At 33.3% G+C, this 17,079-nt stretch overlaps 1 protein-coding gene across 9 annotated transcripts in view; it reads left to right on the plus strand.

Moving 5' to 3' along the window:
* The window catches only part of LOC105346952 (ras-specific guanine nucleotide-releasing factor 2), a 62,823-nt gene that overhangs the window by 15,477 nt on the left and 30,267 nt on the right, over positions 1-17,079 (plus strand). For 5 of the 9 annotated variants that reach the window (XM_066087735.1, XM_066087737.1, XM_066087736.1 and 2 more), the window contains exons 3-10: positions 7,326-7,367; positions 9,124-9,239; positions 12,356-12,503; positions 13,734-13,811; positions 14,131-14,384; positions 14,573-14,652; positions 14,940-15,133; positions 16,279-16,389. In XM_066087735.1, the coding sequence (XP_065943807.1) occupies positions 7,326-7,367; positions 9,124-9,239; positions 12,356-12,503; positions 13,734-13,811; positions 14,131-14,384; positions 14,573-14,652; positions 14,940-15,133; positions 16,279-16,389 (1,023 nt within the window). The remainder of the gene's footprint in view (positions 1-7,325; positions 7,368-9,123; positions 9,240-12,355; positions 12,504-13,733; positions 13,812-14,130; positions 14,385-14,572; positions 14,653-14,939; positions 15,134-16,278; positions 16,390-17,079) is intronic. The other 4 variants (XM_066087740.1, XM_066087742.1, XM_066087743.1 and 1 more) reach the window with 1 other exon arrangement.

Below are 17,079 nucleotides of genomic sequence, written 5' to 3' on the forward strand. Positions count from 1 at the left end.
AATTGATAGAAATATTCAAGCTTTGATTTACAGTGAAAACATGTAGACGGTATTTTGACCGCAAAAAATGGCACATTTTGATACGTTCTTCAAAATCAAACACGTGTGTACAATTATCATTTGTCTATAATTATACTAGTTATACATTTGGACTGGAAATGTCAATCGATGTTGCCTCTGTGGTCAGAATCAAATTTCCTGGAAATTACGATATTTATATATAAGTTTTTCATCAATTATCTCAATGACAGTCAGTTGGAGATCAATTTAACGAAATTAAAATTTCAAAACCAGATACTGGATCACGTTTTTTTTAGGAGTTTAGAATCAAAACCAATACTAGGCAGTGTTTGGATGAATAATTTAGAGCACAGACAAGGATCCGCCTTATACAATGGTAAATCGGCGTAGGTGTCGTCTTTCAGGAAGTTTCCCCAAATGTCTGTTTTCTTTTCTTCGTGCGAATAAACAAACTGGTGCTATGAAATGCTCGGAAAATGTTCGTATTTATTAAGCTATAAATCGTTAGCTTTTTTTTTTTTTTTTACTTTTATAAGGTTTTGGTTGTTTTTTCTTTTTCTTTCAAAAATTGGGTTTTGGATTTCTGTCGAAACTCATAACCCTTTGATTGATGCATGCATAACTTAGTCTCAATCTGAGCAGGGAATATTCACTTTTAATTTCTTTATAATATTACGATATACAACTGCTGTTCAAAAATATGAATAAAAGATACAAGTCGAGTTGTAATTTTTGGCAACTGGTTACTGTCTAGGCCTAATTGTTTATTGGTTTTTCCCGAGCCCTGTCGAAAAAGCTCGACTCGAGAAGATTCGATTGCGAGAAGAGGTGGCAAGGGAAAGTTTCGTAATTTCGTGTAATAATGAGTGTTGTTGCATTTTAGGGCTCTTATATATTGCAGAAATATATGAAATGTTTTTATTAATGTGTATTTATAGTTAGGCAGATATTTTATGCCCCACATTTAGCGAAATCAGATGCGAAACTAACATTAACGTTACTGAAAACTGCTGAAACTGAAAGTTATCAGGTTAAGTTACTGAGTCTGAAAGGATTAAGTTTCTGGGGTGTAAAGTTGCCATATGTAGTCAAAGTCTCCTTTTAAACTGTAAAACTTATCATATGAAAAACCAAGGAAGAGTGAAAGTTGGGTAAGATAATTGAATAACTTTAATAAGAGTAGAGGAGGAAAATTCCGAGAGTAAGAAAGATTGATTAGCAACATACTCATCATTAACTGCTGATACCATGGATCACGATTTCCAAACAAATTGTCAATTATCGCATCTGTGGGCAAAAAATCGTAGTTGAATAGATGAATTGTTATAGAGTGTTTTTGACAATAGTGGTAAAAAACAAATTCCAGGCTTGTAAGAAATCATGTTGGAAACTAACTTACTCCATGGTAAATTCAGGGGAAAATTAACTGCATTATAAGGGTAAAAAAGGCTCTCTCTGTAGCACCTGCAGCATCTCTGTCTATATGAAGCACTCGGGATTTGTCCGAATTAATTTCAAATAAGAAATTGAATTTGTTGGAGCTATGGAGTAGAAGAAAGGCTGTAGGAATTTGAAGCGGTACGCAATGTGATCCATGCTGGGGGAAATGATTTTGGATGATTAGCTTATAATTAGAAGTTGTTGAGAAGATTCTATAGATTAGAAAATAATTATGTTTAATGTTTCATAAATGGTGAATATTGGGTATTAGAAATGCATGTTTATAGCTTTGAAAAAATGCTTACAGCATGTACATTGCAATTGTACATCTAAGAAAAGATGATTTTTTATGGTTTTTGAAAAACTAAATTTCTCTCTCTTTCTCTCTCTCTCTCTCTCTCTCTCTCTCTGATTTAGCATTCAGAGATCAGTCTTCTTTGAAGTAAAAATGGCAGGCAGTAGCCTCAGTAATAGTGCTTTTGAAGGCATGATTTACATCAAACTATAGGTGGATGCTTGCTTATATCTGGAGGATAAAATGTAATGAAAAGATACTACAGCTTCAATGATATTCTCTGGTACTTATTTTCTTAGATTTAACAAAATTTACAGTTTTAAGGATATGTGTTGTAAAGTCAAGGACAATATTCTATCAGTAACATCCTTTGTAACATATATAATTTCTATGAACATTGATTTTGTGCAAAGGATCCAACTCCACAAAAATTTGTATGAAACAAAAAATGATGAAACTGCAGTGTTTTTTGTTCTTTAATCATTTATAATAGAAATCTGAAAACACATCTAGCTTTTCTTTAGAGTTCTCTAAATAGTTCCAACACTCTTTACTGTTGAATCTTTGAAACTCATGGTGCATAAGTTTTTGTAGATTTTATCCCCCCCCCCCTTTGTCCATGAATTTATAACCTTAAATAATTAATACCAAACAGAATATTAATTTTGTATTTACACAAGTAAATGCAAAATTTTACATCCTATATTATAAACCATTAAAAAGCTGTGAATGAAATGATCACCCACACATTTCAACAATTGACCACAGAGAAAGATTCTTTATTATTTTTGTGCTAAATCGCTGAAAGTCGACCTTATTGCCAACTTGATTCTTGAACCTGAAGTATTGTGAAGTACAATGCACCCAGATTTCATTGTGATTAAACTAACCTTCTAACCAACATTGGGAGCCTAGATAATAGGGGTTAAATTATGATTCAGCAGCCAGTAGTACACTAAATGTTATAACATGATGATGTGTTATTTATACTCCGTACTTTCAGTAAATATTAAAATATTGTAACCTTCTAACTGCAAGTAAATCATGAGCATACCAATACTTAATTCTTTGTACATTCTAGCTATTATTTTGTCATGCTGCTGAATTTGGATGAAGTTACTCCATCTGTATTGAATGATGAAGTGAAGCAACCTGAGAAAAATTGTATTTTTTTAATACGGGGTTGTTACATAATTCACAATCTGAGTAATTCATGAAATTGTGCATTTCATGTGAAGAAAGAAATTGCTTTCAACAAAAACAAGTTTCCTATCATAAATCTTTCTCTGTGTTTTTGGCTTAGTTAGAACTTAAAAGATTTCTGAAGTCTGATTTTCTCTACGATTTGCCAGTGTTTTTTAAATGCTTTTATAAAGGAACCTGTGGCTTTAGAATTGGAGCGAATCTTCAGTATTTCGGTCACTTGATTTGATATACAAAGTAGTTTGTTTGAAAACTTACTAATATAAGTATACTCAGTTACAGTGTGTAGCAGTGACCATGATGTTTTGACCATTTTGACCATTATGGTTAATTAGTACAGAGGATTATCAGGATTATGTATTTGCCATGCCCCGTCATATTTTGGACATAATGAATTTTTTTCTGCAACCTATATAACCGTTGAACAGCAGTACATTTTAAGTTTTGCTTGTATACATGCAAATCTAAGACCCTGGGATTAATACTTGTCAGCATGTACGGGCATTATTTAGCAAATCAATACATCGTGTTGTAATGTATATGTAACAGGTGGATTATTTTCTTTTGCAAGATGGATATATAAAAGAAAACCTCCAAAGCCAAACAATAGATGCAATTTTTTCAATACACTGCAATCGGTATGGTAGAAATAAATAATATTCACTGAATGTCAGGATTTTTTTTCAAAATGTCTTCTGGTAATGTTAATTAATGTCATGCCCTTGATTAAATTAAGCTGCAAGAGATAATTACTGCAGTACTTTTAGGTACAAAGTTGTCTGTCGGTTGGGGTTGGAAAATTCATCAGGTTCTATTGACTGACAACATGTAGATTTCTGCCGACGAAAATAAGGATGATTATCATCCAGTAAATGGAGAGATCTGAAGCACTTCATTTATTATTGTGAGTCAAAATATAAGGTTCATGAATAAATGATGAATCTTCTTGTTCCATCAGTGACAAGTGTCTGTGTCATTGATTTTTAAGGGCACCCTGATTGAGAAATCGTCACTGCGGGGATAGATTGCCTCTGTTCTTTAAAAACAATTTGCTATTCTGCATTGTTTTACAAAGACTTGGGTTCTCTTGAACAATCATAATTGAGCCAGCTGCCTCAATGAGATCAAACTAGTGTATGATGAATCTATAGATTTTGATGCAATATTAATATAAATGGCTGTTTTGTATTTGCAGTGTGGTGTTAAGCTCAGAATAACCGCACATCATTTTGAATAGCAGTACAATGTACTTGTCTATTATCGATAACAACTGTGTTTCACACTTGACTTAAATCTTTGAAATAAAGATGAATACTGTAAAGCAACTTTTACTCATGTGCGAGAAATTTTGCAAGTTTTGCTAGAGTTTCGTCGCAAATATTTCTCGCCGCAAGCCAATTATCATTGTTTGGTTGTTATAACAAAAAGGGTGTTGATAAGGCTTGGTCGTGAAAATAAGTTTAAGTCTGTTGAAATGCAAAATAAAGTTCAATGTGGCAAATAAAAGTTTACAGTAGTTAGTTAGTACAGTAAGTTACAGTAGTTAGTATTAACAGTATATCTGTTAATTGACAGTTGTTAAGAAAATAGAAACATACTTCCATTTATGTTCCTAAAGTTGCATACATGCAAATGTATCTACCTTGCTATAAAAATAGAAGGAGGAAAGCCAGTAATGTTGACTTTCAATAATTTTTTGTTTGACATGGACTTTCATATTTTCCTATTTTTAGAATTGAAAAGCCAGTAATGTTGACTTTCAATAATTTAAAAGTCATTGCAGTTCTGAAAAGGACTTTTATATTTTCCAATTAAAATTCAGTTTTGACCTAAAATTTATTTATAGTTTATTGGTTCATGCAGTTTTCTCAAATACACAGGTACATGTATTCATTGAATACTTATAGTAATAAATACATTTTCTATACGATACAGCTAATTTTACAATATCTATATCAGCTTTCTCAGGGCTTAAGCAGATTTTGCAGAGTTGATATATATATCCTGCTACGCTCACATGTGTCTATCAGGCTCATATGAAAATTTAAGAAAACATTTTGTTGCTAGAACAACAAATGCTACATGCCTGTCCTTATCACATATTACATATACTTGTGGACACCCTCTTATTTTTTTCACTTCAGAATTTGTTTGCATAGTTTGCCATTTTTGTTCAAATTCTCTGTAAAATTGCTTATATGCAATATTGCCATTTTTGTTCAAATTCTTTGTAAAATTGCTTCTATGCAATATTTTTCATAATTGAATTATGATGAAAAGAATTCCCTCAGATTACTGTACTTTAAAACGTTCATACTGTTCTTTGTTAAAAAGGACCTAGACGTATATGAGAACCAAAATATTTAGTGACTGTCCTGACTATTGTACTTAACATCATGCAAATAGATATATGTGCCAGCTTTCCAAACATAATGAAGTTCTGCTAATATACATATAGATAAGCTTGACATTTTGAGTCCAGGGAAAAAATCAATGTGATTATGATATGCTAGCTACTGAAATAGATCTATTATGAGATTCAAAATAAATATGATTCTGAATAATAAGAGACTTCATATCTTATATAATCTTTAAACTTTAACCAAATTGCATCCAAATATGATACCAAATGTTGCTATCAACTTGATTGATTTTTTTTTTAAAGTTGCATTATCTGCACTTTTTGTGGAGTAGACAATATGCCATGCATTTGATTATTAAGTTGTAAGCACCCATGAATAATGAATAATGTTAGCCTAAAATCTGTTATGAATTGGAGTGTTTGATTCTCAGGGATTTCAAATGCTTACTCTCTCTTCCGTTGTAAAACCATACAGCATCATTCATCATTGGATTAGATCAACTCCCATGATGCATTAGAAACCTTGAGGAGTGTTCGATTAGTACTGTGAGACATACCTTAAAGGAGTCTATTGTATCTCCTCCCGTTGTCTCCCTCAGGGATCAAAACGCTACAGAAATTCAGTATGGAATGTATGTTGTATTGATTTTGAGTTGAGAAGTTTAAATTATGTGTGAATTAAGGTTGAATTTTCCCACAACTTCTCTGTTGCAGAGAGCAGCCATCATTCCTTGGTATCAATTGTTGTTTCCCTGATGAATTGTAAAAATAATTGTCTTCTCTCTGTGTCTCCTTTTCTTTAGATTATTTAAACGAATTGATGAATCTTTACAGCAGAGATTTGTTTTGAGCAATAATAATAAATAATATGTTTATGCATCTATGTATTCAAAGTTAAGAATGGTTAATCTATAATTATGAATATTTATGAATTATCTTCCTTATTTGGGAACTTGAACTGTTCAATCTTGTTAATTTTTTATTTCTATATTAACCATATTTAAAATAAATGGAAATAAACCTACGATATTAAAAGTGCAAGCTAGTGAAAATGTTGTGGTTTTAACTCTATGAAAAAAAGGTATGTTTGAAAATCACAGATATCTAGCCAGTGAGTAATTTGCAGTGAATATTGGTAAGTTTTTCAGTCGACAAGAACAGCATAGAAAACCTAGTCCATCGTTTGCCAGATTTTTAAATGAGTTGTACAAACCCCATGGATTATTTCTTCGGAGTTCATTTCCTGCTAATTTCCTAACCTCTTGTAGAAATTACTTAGAAACATCAACTTTTCTGATCACCGGGGCACTGATGTGTCAATTCCTGATATCAAATATTCATGGTGACTTTTAAGGACTACAAGCCTCTATTTCCATGACAATCTTTCAGACTGACTTGTACAATAACAAAATTTTTATTGTTAGGTAGACTGTTTCAGGAAGTCATGTTTGATGGCATGCAGAAACGCTGCAGTTTGATGAATTAAAACAAATTTGCAAATAGCAGTGCTCAAAGGGGGTTTTGTATGTATACTATTGGGAATCAAATCAATTGGTGTGATTAATCACCCTGATCATTTTCCACTTGATGATGTGCAATTTTAATGCAATGGAGTCCGGTTGATAGCATAACAAATGTGAAGGTATATGCTCAGCTTCTGACAATGACATCTATTTTTGGAAAGTTAACCACTTAGGCATACATGAAGATTGAACAAAATCTCCAGAAATCATGAGTACATCTAAAAAAAATAACTTAATGACTAAACTAATATATCTGAAGTAAACCATCAGCTATTCCTACCATACACATAGTGGATTTTGATGAAGTTTAAAGTTATGGATTGTTCATTTTCAAAGTATAAAATGATAAATTTCTTAAATAGTACATCATTAATCAAGAATGAAATTAACGCAGCTGAAATTTCTTCCGAGTCCTTTTGATCCCACAATGGCATTTCCATACCATTTATGCTGCACATTACAGGCGATTTGATTTTTGTAGAGTCTCCCGAAACACTGGGCCGGATTATTTCACAAGTTAGAGGTAACTAGATGTTTGGTTCTCTTTCACTGCAGCCGTAGATTCTGCCAGGAGGCTTTCTATGCACAAGTTGTAGAATTTTAACAGCCTCTACATTTTGGTTTTCTCCTACAGCACTGTTTTAGAAAAACATCTTCATTTATTTCTTTTTTCTCCTCAGTTTTTTTTTCCATACCACTTTTATATTCTTGCATTACACACATTGGTGCTCAGTTGTTTTTCTCAAGTTTTCTTCTTGGTTTTAAGTTTTCTATTTTTCTTGAAATAATTGATGAGAGTATTCATTTGGTAGATAAATCATGATTCTAGAATAGTTTTCAATGGGTTAAAACCATTCGGATTTACTTGCTTTGATTTGTTAAGTATCTACAATTAGATCATGCTCAGCACATTCTTGCTCTATAAAGTCTTGAATTTCTATTTCAAAATTAGGCAATTAATTAGCATGATTTAAGTCAAAAATATGCATGCTGATTTTATCTACAATCTTTTGAAATTGATTTACAGAGATTTAAGAAAATAGTTCTTGTATGTTATTGTAACTGCAGAACTGTAACAATATGGGAAATTTTGGTAATGGTCGGTTCCATCAACCAAAATTTCCCATCAAGCTACAACTCAGCATCTAGTATTATTGTTCTTTGCCCTCCGTTGTATAATATATATATATATTTAGACAGCAAAGGGAGATGCTTGATTGGTAAAATTTTGTTTTAAATTTTAAAAAAATCTAAATTGCAGGATTTACAATCAGGACTTTATAATTACAGTACTTGAACCTTAGCGAACCTGCAGATATGATTCCTCTGAATTTTTTCATTAGTATCGTAGTTAGCCATTCACTAAAACATGTTTATTGCAGATTACATATTTGCCACCAAAATCCCAAGTATAACCTCCAAGTTTCTGAGGTGGTAAAACCGAAGTGTCAATAAAAAAGGCCTGTTAGTATTTGTTTTCTGTCAGTGTAACAAACTGTTCAAGTCCTTCTGATTCCAAGAAGACTGCTAAACTAGCTGAAAAATATTGATTATATATTTACAATCATAATGTCCAATGATCAGTGGGCATTAAAACTTGATCCCCGGAAAAAAAAGTTCAACTACAGAACGCAGTGTGGGAGTATTGTATTGCAGATGGAAATGTACAACACCTTGTTTGTATCTGGAGAGGTCAAGCCAAGGGCTAATGAGTGTGTTTGTTTATCAACATGCATGGTCGCCTTCGGGCCAATGAAGGGCGCAAGTCCATGTAATTTATACCTCAGCGCCAGGCGACTTTGGTGCAGTCCATCATTGCTTGACATTAATTAAGTAATTAAGTATGGTAGAAGTAGACTATAAACACCGTTAGTGTTGTTGACGGTTGAAACATGACCCTCAGCAGCTAGTAGATCCCGGCATTACTCAGTCAGCCTCAGCTATAGTGTTTGTCACAGTAATAATGGCTCCTTCTGAATATCACATGATATATACATGTATTTGGTCCTTATACTTCAGAATAAAAGCTGAAGATTCAGAAATTGCAAGTTTATAGGATGGAATTTAACTAATAAACATAAATTTTGTATCCATTAAACCCTTATTTATACTCTTTCAGGTTGCTTTAAATTAATATGCAGACTTTATTGTACTATATGGCCATCATGATGCTTATAATTATGTACCAACAACATTCATATTTTTTAATTTCTTTTCATTTAATGTATTTGTCCTATCTTTAAAGGAAACAATAAAGATGTTGTTTTTTTTCGTTTCAGTATTGTTTTACTATAACTTACAAGAGCCAAAAAAATGAGATAACCAGGCAGATAGACTTCCGCTCGGACACCGAGGCAGAGTGCAATGCCTGGATCGACCATGTCAAGCGGGCTCCGTAAGTAACCAATGGAAGGGTATCGTTGTCGCATCATTCAGCCAGTGCACCACACTGAAACATCATTCTAGGGTCATTATCACTGCATAAGCTTAATATTGTTGTTCAAAATGCCCATAATCGATAAAAAGATTAGAAAATCCATGATTTTAATCCGTAATTGCTATTTTACAGCATTAGTGCATAGCTCATCGGTTCTTTTGAGTAATGTGACACCTTTTAAGTATTTTTCATGCATTCAGAATTGGTGTGTCTTAATATGCAACAAATTAATTGGATAAAAATTATTAGAGAACGAAAAAAAATTCTCTGTATTAAAATTTTTATGGAAAATAAGCTTCTACAGAAGTGAGGATCATTTACCTAAATATGAGGGTAAACAGGCAACCAATCACTCAATAATAGATAACTACCCGGTATTCATCATGGACATGTGTTAATTAAGCCTATCAGATTAGAGACTCTAAGTCATAATCAACCAATCACTATTCATCATGAATATGTGTAGCCTATCAGATTAGAGACTCAATGTCATAATCGACCAATCACACCTCGGAACCAATCCCATTCTACTAGAGTTATTTATCCTTAATCGTGCTAATTATACACATGTACTTATAACTGGAATCTAGTACATGTGTATAATTAACAGAATGGAGGATTAGGAACTCATTGCATAAAAAAATTATGTACCACCACAAATCAAGAGGGAGATAATATAGTATATTTAATTAGTATGACATATGTGCTATACAATTGATGGTATATAGTGCAGTAGAAGGTACATGTACTGAGAAAAAGAAAACCCAACACATTTAACTAAAATTTCGAACATAGAGCTTGGAAAGAAAATCAGGGATCATGTTTCTGAATGTAGAGCATTGATTGATCATACCATGAGAGCTCTCAGTGCTATAATCATCAAATAAACTAGCTCATATTCACTTCATGTGTAGCAAATCATATCATTTATAAAAAGGCTTTGAAAGCACTTGATCAAAAACCAATCGCACGAACAGAATATGAAATACCATGAAATACCACATTCCAAAAAAGAGGTTTGGAATGGCAGGGTACTTTGTTGGAAGCCATGCAATTGCGAAGTAAGGATTTGTCAAAGTACACTTCATTTAAGGTAATTGCCTGTAATACCTTATATATGCTTAAGAGTACACCTCTCAGTTGATGATATAATATGCGCAGTCAACAATTGACTACCTGGAAAGACTCATCATATTGAACTGAAAAGACAACAGAAATTGATACTGAATTACCATGGTGACCATACATACCAACGCTGATAAGCAACGGTCATTCTTATGTACCCTTACTGACTGTGACCCGATTCATTTAGAGTTTTTCTTGTTTTCATGAATATTTATTGTTCTCAAACTTTCAAGGAGAGAACAAAATTCTTTAGTTTTCGGAAATACAAAAATAAAGATCATGTTATGAAAACATATTGTTGAATGATGCATAAACACATTTGATTAGGTTCCCTTCATGAAAGTGTTAAGTAGCCAATCAGAATAGAGCATGATTTATACAGTTTGAACAAGAAAAAATTGTAAGTCGGCCCATGTTTAGAAAGCATGCAAATGCAAGACTGGCCGTCATATGTTTCTGATGATATTGCATACTGAGCTGGTAACTGTATCATATAGAGAGTGACCTTTTGAATCAATAGACCATTTAGTCAACCTGTATTACAGTGAAACTCTGTTATCTCGAACTAGATGGGACTGTTTAAAAACTTTGAGATATCAAAGTATTCGAGATATCGAGATATCGAGAGTGGAATACTTAAAAAATAAGTAGTTGGGACTTACAAATCACTTCGACATAAATTATACAGGTTAATGACATTCAGTCTGAGTCCATATCATACAGACAGACCACATCATGAATTGTTTCTGAACAATCATATTACCATGAACGATATAATTTGACCATATCATACAAATTGACTTGTTCATGAATCATTCAGATAACCAGAAAAGAGGGCTGGATGGTCTCACAAGGGCCAAGCCCGTTTTAACATTAATTTCATAAATGGTTACATTGAAATTAATGTTAAAACGGGCTTGGCCCCTGTGGATTGTCTTGGCCATTTTTAGACAAAATAATGTTCATCTCCTTAAGAAGAAAATCTCTATATAAAGATTACGGAAAATATTCAAACTTATTAATAAAACTAAAACACAATGTATATGAAAATAATAATTCATAACTTTAAGAATATATTCATCTCCTTATGAAGAAATCTCTATGTAAAGATTATGAAAAATATTCTAACTTCAAAAGCTAAAAAGTATGAAAATAATGATTCATGACTCTAAAATAACATCTAAAAATTTAAGGTAAGTCTGATGGCCAATTTTTGACCAGCCAGCCTTTTTAAGCATAGATACAGATTAAAATAATTCATGTTTAAATGGTATTAAATGCCTTATCATAAGTTATTCAGATTAAAAACATTGTGAATCATACTGATTGACCATATTATTTCATGATAAGTATGAATTTTAATTAAGAATGATTAGAATTGAAGTTACATATCCTTCACCCCAGCCCTGGAAAAAAATTCCAAGAATTCAAGTAGTCCTACCAAAAAACCGTCTTTCAGCTCTTATAGATAGTTCATATAAAAAACGTCCAGGACAAACAACCAGCAGTATAAAAAGATAGATAACAAGTCCCAATCTTTATTCTTTAGGATAAATGCAAAGAAAAACAACTCTTTTGTATGTTTAGGAAGAGACCTGGCACTGAATTGAGAGAATTGATTTTATCTTACTGCATGGTGACTAAGCAAAAAACCAAACTAAAATGTGATTTGTATCAAGCCTACAGAAACATATGGTTCATTTTTATAGATGATATATCTGCTTCTGATGCAGGGTCACATATTTTATGTTATTAAATCATTGTGTTATGTTCTCAATTGTCCATTATTGAAAATTCTAAATTCCTGATGAAACTGACATATTGAAAACTCCTGTCAGGCTGTTTAATACTACAGGTTATTTCTCTTTGATTCGGTGCTGTAGAGGGGATGGAATTTCCGTGACAGGTAGAGTGAGGAGCTCATTAACGATCCTATTAATCATTGTCAGGTACAGCAAGGTGCTTGAGCAGCGAGAGGAGCTGGAACAGAAACACCTTCACCTCCTGCAGATACTGGAGAGTGAGCGGCAGGCTAAGTGGCACTATGTCCAACAGACTGAGGAACTGGCCACATCAGTCAAAGAACTGCGGGCAGAGGTACTGGGGAGGGGCACAGATGTCAGAAACAGTAAGGGGGGGGGGGGGGGGGCAAACAAGATGTCAGAAACAGTAAGGGAGAGGGGCAGACAAGATATCAGAGACAGAGGGAGGGGTAGACAAGATGTCAGAGACAGAGGGAGGGGTAGACATGATGTTAGAGACAGAGGGATGGGAGGGGAATGGGCAGGAATAATGTCAATACAAGGGGAGGGGAGATATGACATCAGATTCATTCATGATGTCAAGAATGAGGAGAGGGGTAGACATGTCAAAGACAGAGGAGGGGGCATACATGACGGGGGCATGCATGATGTCAGAGAAAGGGGAAAGGGTTGGCAGACATGACGTCAGAGACAGAGGGGAGGGGAAGGCATGATGTCAGAGACAGAGGGGAGGGAACAGGCATGATGTCAGAGACAGAGGGGAGGGGGCAGGGGTGATGTCAGTGACATAGGGGAGGGGGTAGCATGATGTCAGAGATATAGGGGAGGTTGGGGAGGCATGATCGCAGAGGGAATATAGTAGACATGATGTCAGAGATGGTGGGGAGGAGGAAGGCAGGCATAATTTCAAAGATAAAGGGAAGGAGAAAATATAAGAATATAAACATTTCATTTGGAAAACATGTGTGCACACTGAAGTTAGGACTGAATGAGCAGATTTGGTCATTATTTAGACATGTTACTTAAGATCAATTCTATGTAAGAATCAAAGATTTATAAAAGGATCTGGCCACGCATAGTCACCAATTTTCCTTATATTTCATACATGGACACACATAGGTGTAAAACACAAAAAAAACACTAATAGTTGGTTGCTAGGGGTAACTGTTGCCATAGTTATCAAGGCTAAAGATAGAAAAATAGCAAAACTTACCTACTTGCGTGGCCACCGAATTTTAATTCTTACATAGAACTGATCTTAATAGATAAGTATTCACTACACTAAAAATAATTTTTTTTCACTTAGTGTATGCTGTAAAAAAATTGGTATGCAGTTCTATTCTAAATTTAGTCAAATAAAAAGAAAGGGTTATCTTCCTAAATGCATGCAATATACTGGTCAAAAATAAAGTCATGACTGTCAATTTCAAAAGTATTGTTTCTGTTTAAGTTAAGTAAACCTTAAGTTAATTTAAATGTTCTTATTAAGTGGCTATTACCATTCCTCATTTCTCATTATGTATGTTGTTCAAGTTTCAGATTTTGTGTATTTTTTCTTTGACAGCTTCAAAAATACAAAAAAGAGAGAGTGTCCACCACCAAGGTAGATGAAGAGACAGATGAAATTAAAAAAATCAAAAAGGTGAGTTATTTTATGTTCAATATTTACAATTATCATTAGCAGTAATCAAACGAAGAAGGCAACATATTTATTATTTGATCATTTCAATGTGAGATAGGCCTAAAAATCTAACATTTTTCAAAATTATTTTTTTATGATTTATATATTTTAATTCTATTTATTTAAGAAGTGTTATTTATATTGTTTATTAATCATTTGAGATAAGGAGGCGAGGAAACTACCGTAATTTTAAAAGAATCAAATATCAATATTACTTATGCATATAGGGAATTCAAAAAGAATATTTGCGTGCTGACATTCTATAAACATCCTGTCACAGGTTCAGAGTTTCTTCCGTGGTTGGTTGTGTCGAAGGCGATGGAAACAAATTGTGGAGCTGTACATCCGTTCTCCGCACGCGGAGAGCATGAGGAAGCGGAACAGCATCGTGTTCAGTATGGTGGAGTGTGAGGAGGAGTACAATCGACAGCTCTCCACCCTCGTCACCTGTTTTCTCCGCCCACTAAGAATGGCTGCCTCCTCCAAGAAACCACCGATTACCCATGAGGACGTCAATTCTATTTTCTTGAACAGGTAAAATTTTTACTGCTTGTTTGTTTTTTAAAAGTTGTCAAAACCCTTTAATCAGAATTTGCTGTCTAGTTTTGTTTTATAAAAAGCAGTGAATTCTGTTTCAGGTTAATTATTGAGAGATTAGAGCTAAAGTTATTTGTTTATTGACATGATTAATGATTAATACATGTACTTTTTTTTGGAAACAGTGAAACCTTGCTATTTTTACATCAAATTTTCCTGAAAGGACTTTGTGCTCGACTAGAAAACTGGCCCACTTTAGTTTTAGGTCAGTACCTTCTTGTCCAGTTTCTGTTATATTAAGTGTATCAATCCTTATAGCTGCAAGTGAATTTTAGATAAGAATAAGAATTTCATTAAAATAATAATGAATATCATAAAAGAGGATTCTGCATGGCTTTCATTTCACCATGTTCAGGATCAAAAATTGTTTTATGATTACAGCTAACAGTTAATCTGTGGAAAATATTGTTTCATGTTTAGTTTAATAGATTGATAAAATACCATGATTCCACAACTTTATCCTATTTGAATTTGAGATTTTTGTACATACAGGAGATCTGTTTGATATGCTGCTCCCAATGTTGTGTATATACCAGGAATATGTTAGAAATCACCATTATAGTCTTCAAGTTCTGGCCGAATATAAACAACGACCCGAGTTTAATACTCTTCTGAAACGCTATGAAGAAAAACCCATGTGTGAGAATCGTACATTGGAGATCTTTCTTACATATCCTATGCATCAGGTATAATGTTTTTTAAGTGAGTTAAATTTATTTTTTGCAATCAAATGTACTATTGAAATAATATTTTAAATAATTATATTTAGATAAAAACAGCACAACCAAATTACCTTTTCAAACTTATAGAACTCATGAAAAATTCCATTAAGCCACTTATTTAATTTTGTAAATAAGCTGCACTGAATTATCTTTTAATTAGGGCCATGCACTGCGTGCGTCCTATAGTAATCAGTCTGTCTCTCTGTCCTTATGTCTGTCTATGCATATCAGATGGCTTGTCCGGAGTATATCTTCTCTTCCCTTTGCTCAATCTAGCTCATACTTCACTCACATAGTGTCTATGGTCATAGGGTGTGCAGTGACCTTGAAATAAAGTTTGTAGGTCAAGGTCATATCAGACCTTGCTAAAATCCTATTTCAGAGGATATATACTTTCCACTTAGCCTTATTTCGCTCATACTTCAAATAAACAGAGCTGATGAATAAAAAGTGTGTAGTGACCTGGAACCAATTTTTAAGGTCAAAAGTGAAGGTCATTGCAAAATTGTATAAAAAATCCTTATCTGGAGCATATCTTCTCTCCCTTTTCTTCAATCTGCTCTTACTTCACTCGTTTAGTGCCTTTGATTAAAGGGCATGCAGTGACTTTATATGATGTTTGAAGATTAAGTGTCAAGGTCATATCAGATCAAACAAAAATCTTTTTTTAGAGCATATATATACTGTCCACTTAGTCCTTTTTGGCTTATACTTTACTTAAACAGAGCTTTTTGGTTAATTGTGTGCAGTGACATTGAACCAAGTCAATGTGAAGACCATAGTAGATCTCTTTATAATCAGTTTTATACCATAGATTATTTCCCATTTGGTTAATCTGTTAAGATTGAACAAAAATGCCTGTTTGTAAGTGGTAATGAGATTAAATTAGACATTCTATGCCTGTTGGAAAATTTCGAAGTTATAGGTCAAGGTCAAAGCAAATGTGCTGTTTATATTTACCCCATATGTATTTTATGTGGAAAACTTTAAAAACAACAATGGTTTTCGTGGTTTTGATAACCTCCTCAGCTATTTAAGGTAAAATATGATAGGAAAATTCACAGGACTTTAACTTTGGTGAGTTTGGTGATATTTATTGATTTTGACAGATCCCTCGTTACATCATCACCCTTCATGAGTTGCTGGCCCATACCCCTCATGACCATGTGGAGCGAAAAAGTCTGGAGTTTGCTAAGAGTAAGCTGGAGGAACTCTCTAGGGTGAGCAATTGGTCTTTGTCTATATATAGAGACATTTTAAACATGTTTATTGGTTCTGTTTATTTAAAAAGAATATATTCTTGGAGATGACTACCGGCTTTGTGTCTATAAAAAGAATCTTCAAAGATGAGAACTTTTTTCTGTGTCTATGCATGGATATGGACTCCCCAAACATGGTCTATGCATGTGCAAGGTTCCATAACTCATAAATCTGGAAACCATTTGTTTATGTCATTGAGTTTGGTGTTAATGATAGAACATGCATGTGTAATTATGTAGTGGAGTTGTGTTATCCAATTCAATTATGAGATAGTATTCATCAATGGTAGACTCTGACTCAGTAGTAAAATGAAAATCTTCAATGTTCTATAAAATGGGTTTGTCATACCAGTCTACCCTTTTAAATTTTTTGCACAATTCTGACATTTTTTTAAATTTACTTTTGACAACTTTGCCTGGCAGAATTGCAATAACTTTGTACAACACTTAAATACTATTATGATAGTAATATTTTTTAAATTTAAAATCAGAAAATGAAGAGTACCAGTAGATACTTTATATCCAGTAATTTTTAGGATGATGTAATTTCACTTTTTTGATACATCACAAAATATTCAGAAATTTTTTCTGGTATTCTTAACCATAAGAAACTTTTTAAATTGCAAAAAATGATTGACTGATGCAAATTGG

The sequence above is a fragment of the Magallana gigas genome, chromosome 6 (assembly GCF_963853765.1).
Source record: "Magallana gigas chromosome 6, xbMagGiga1.1, whole genome shotgun sequence".
NCBI lineage: Eukaryota > Metazoa > Mollusca > Bivalvia > Ostreida > Ostreidae > Magallana > Magallana gigas.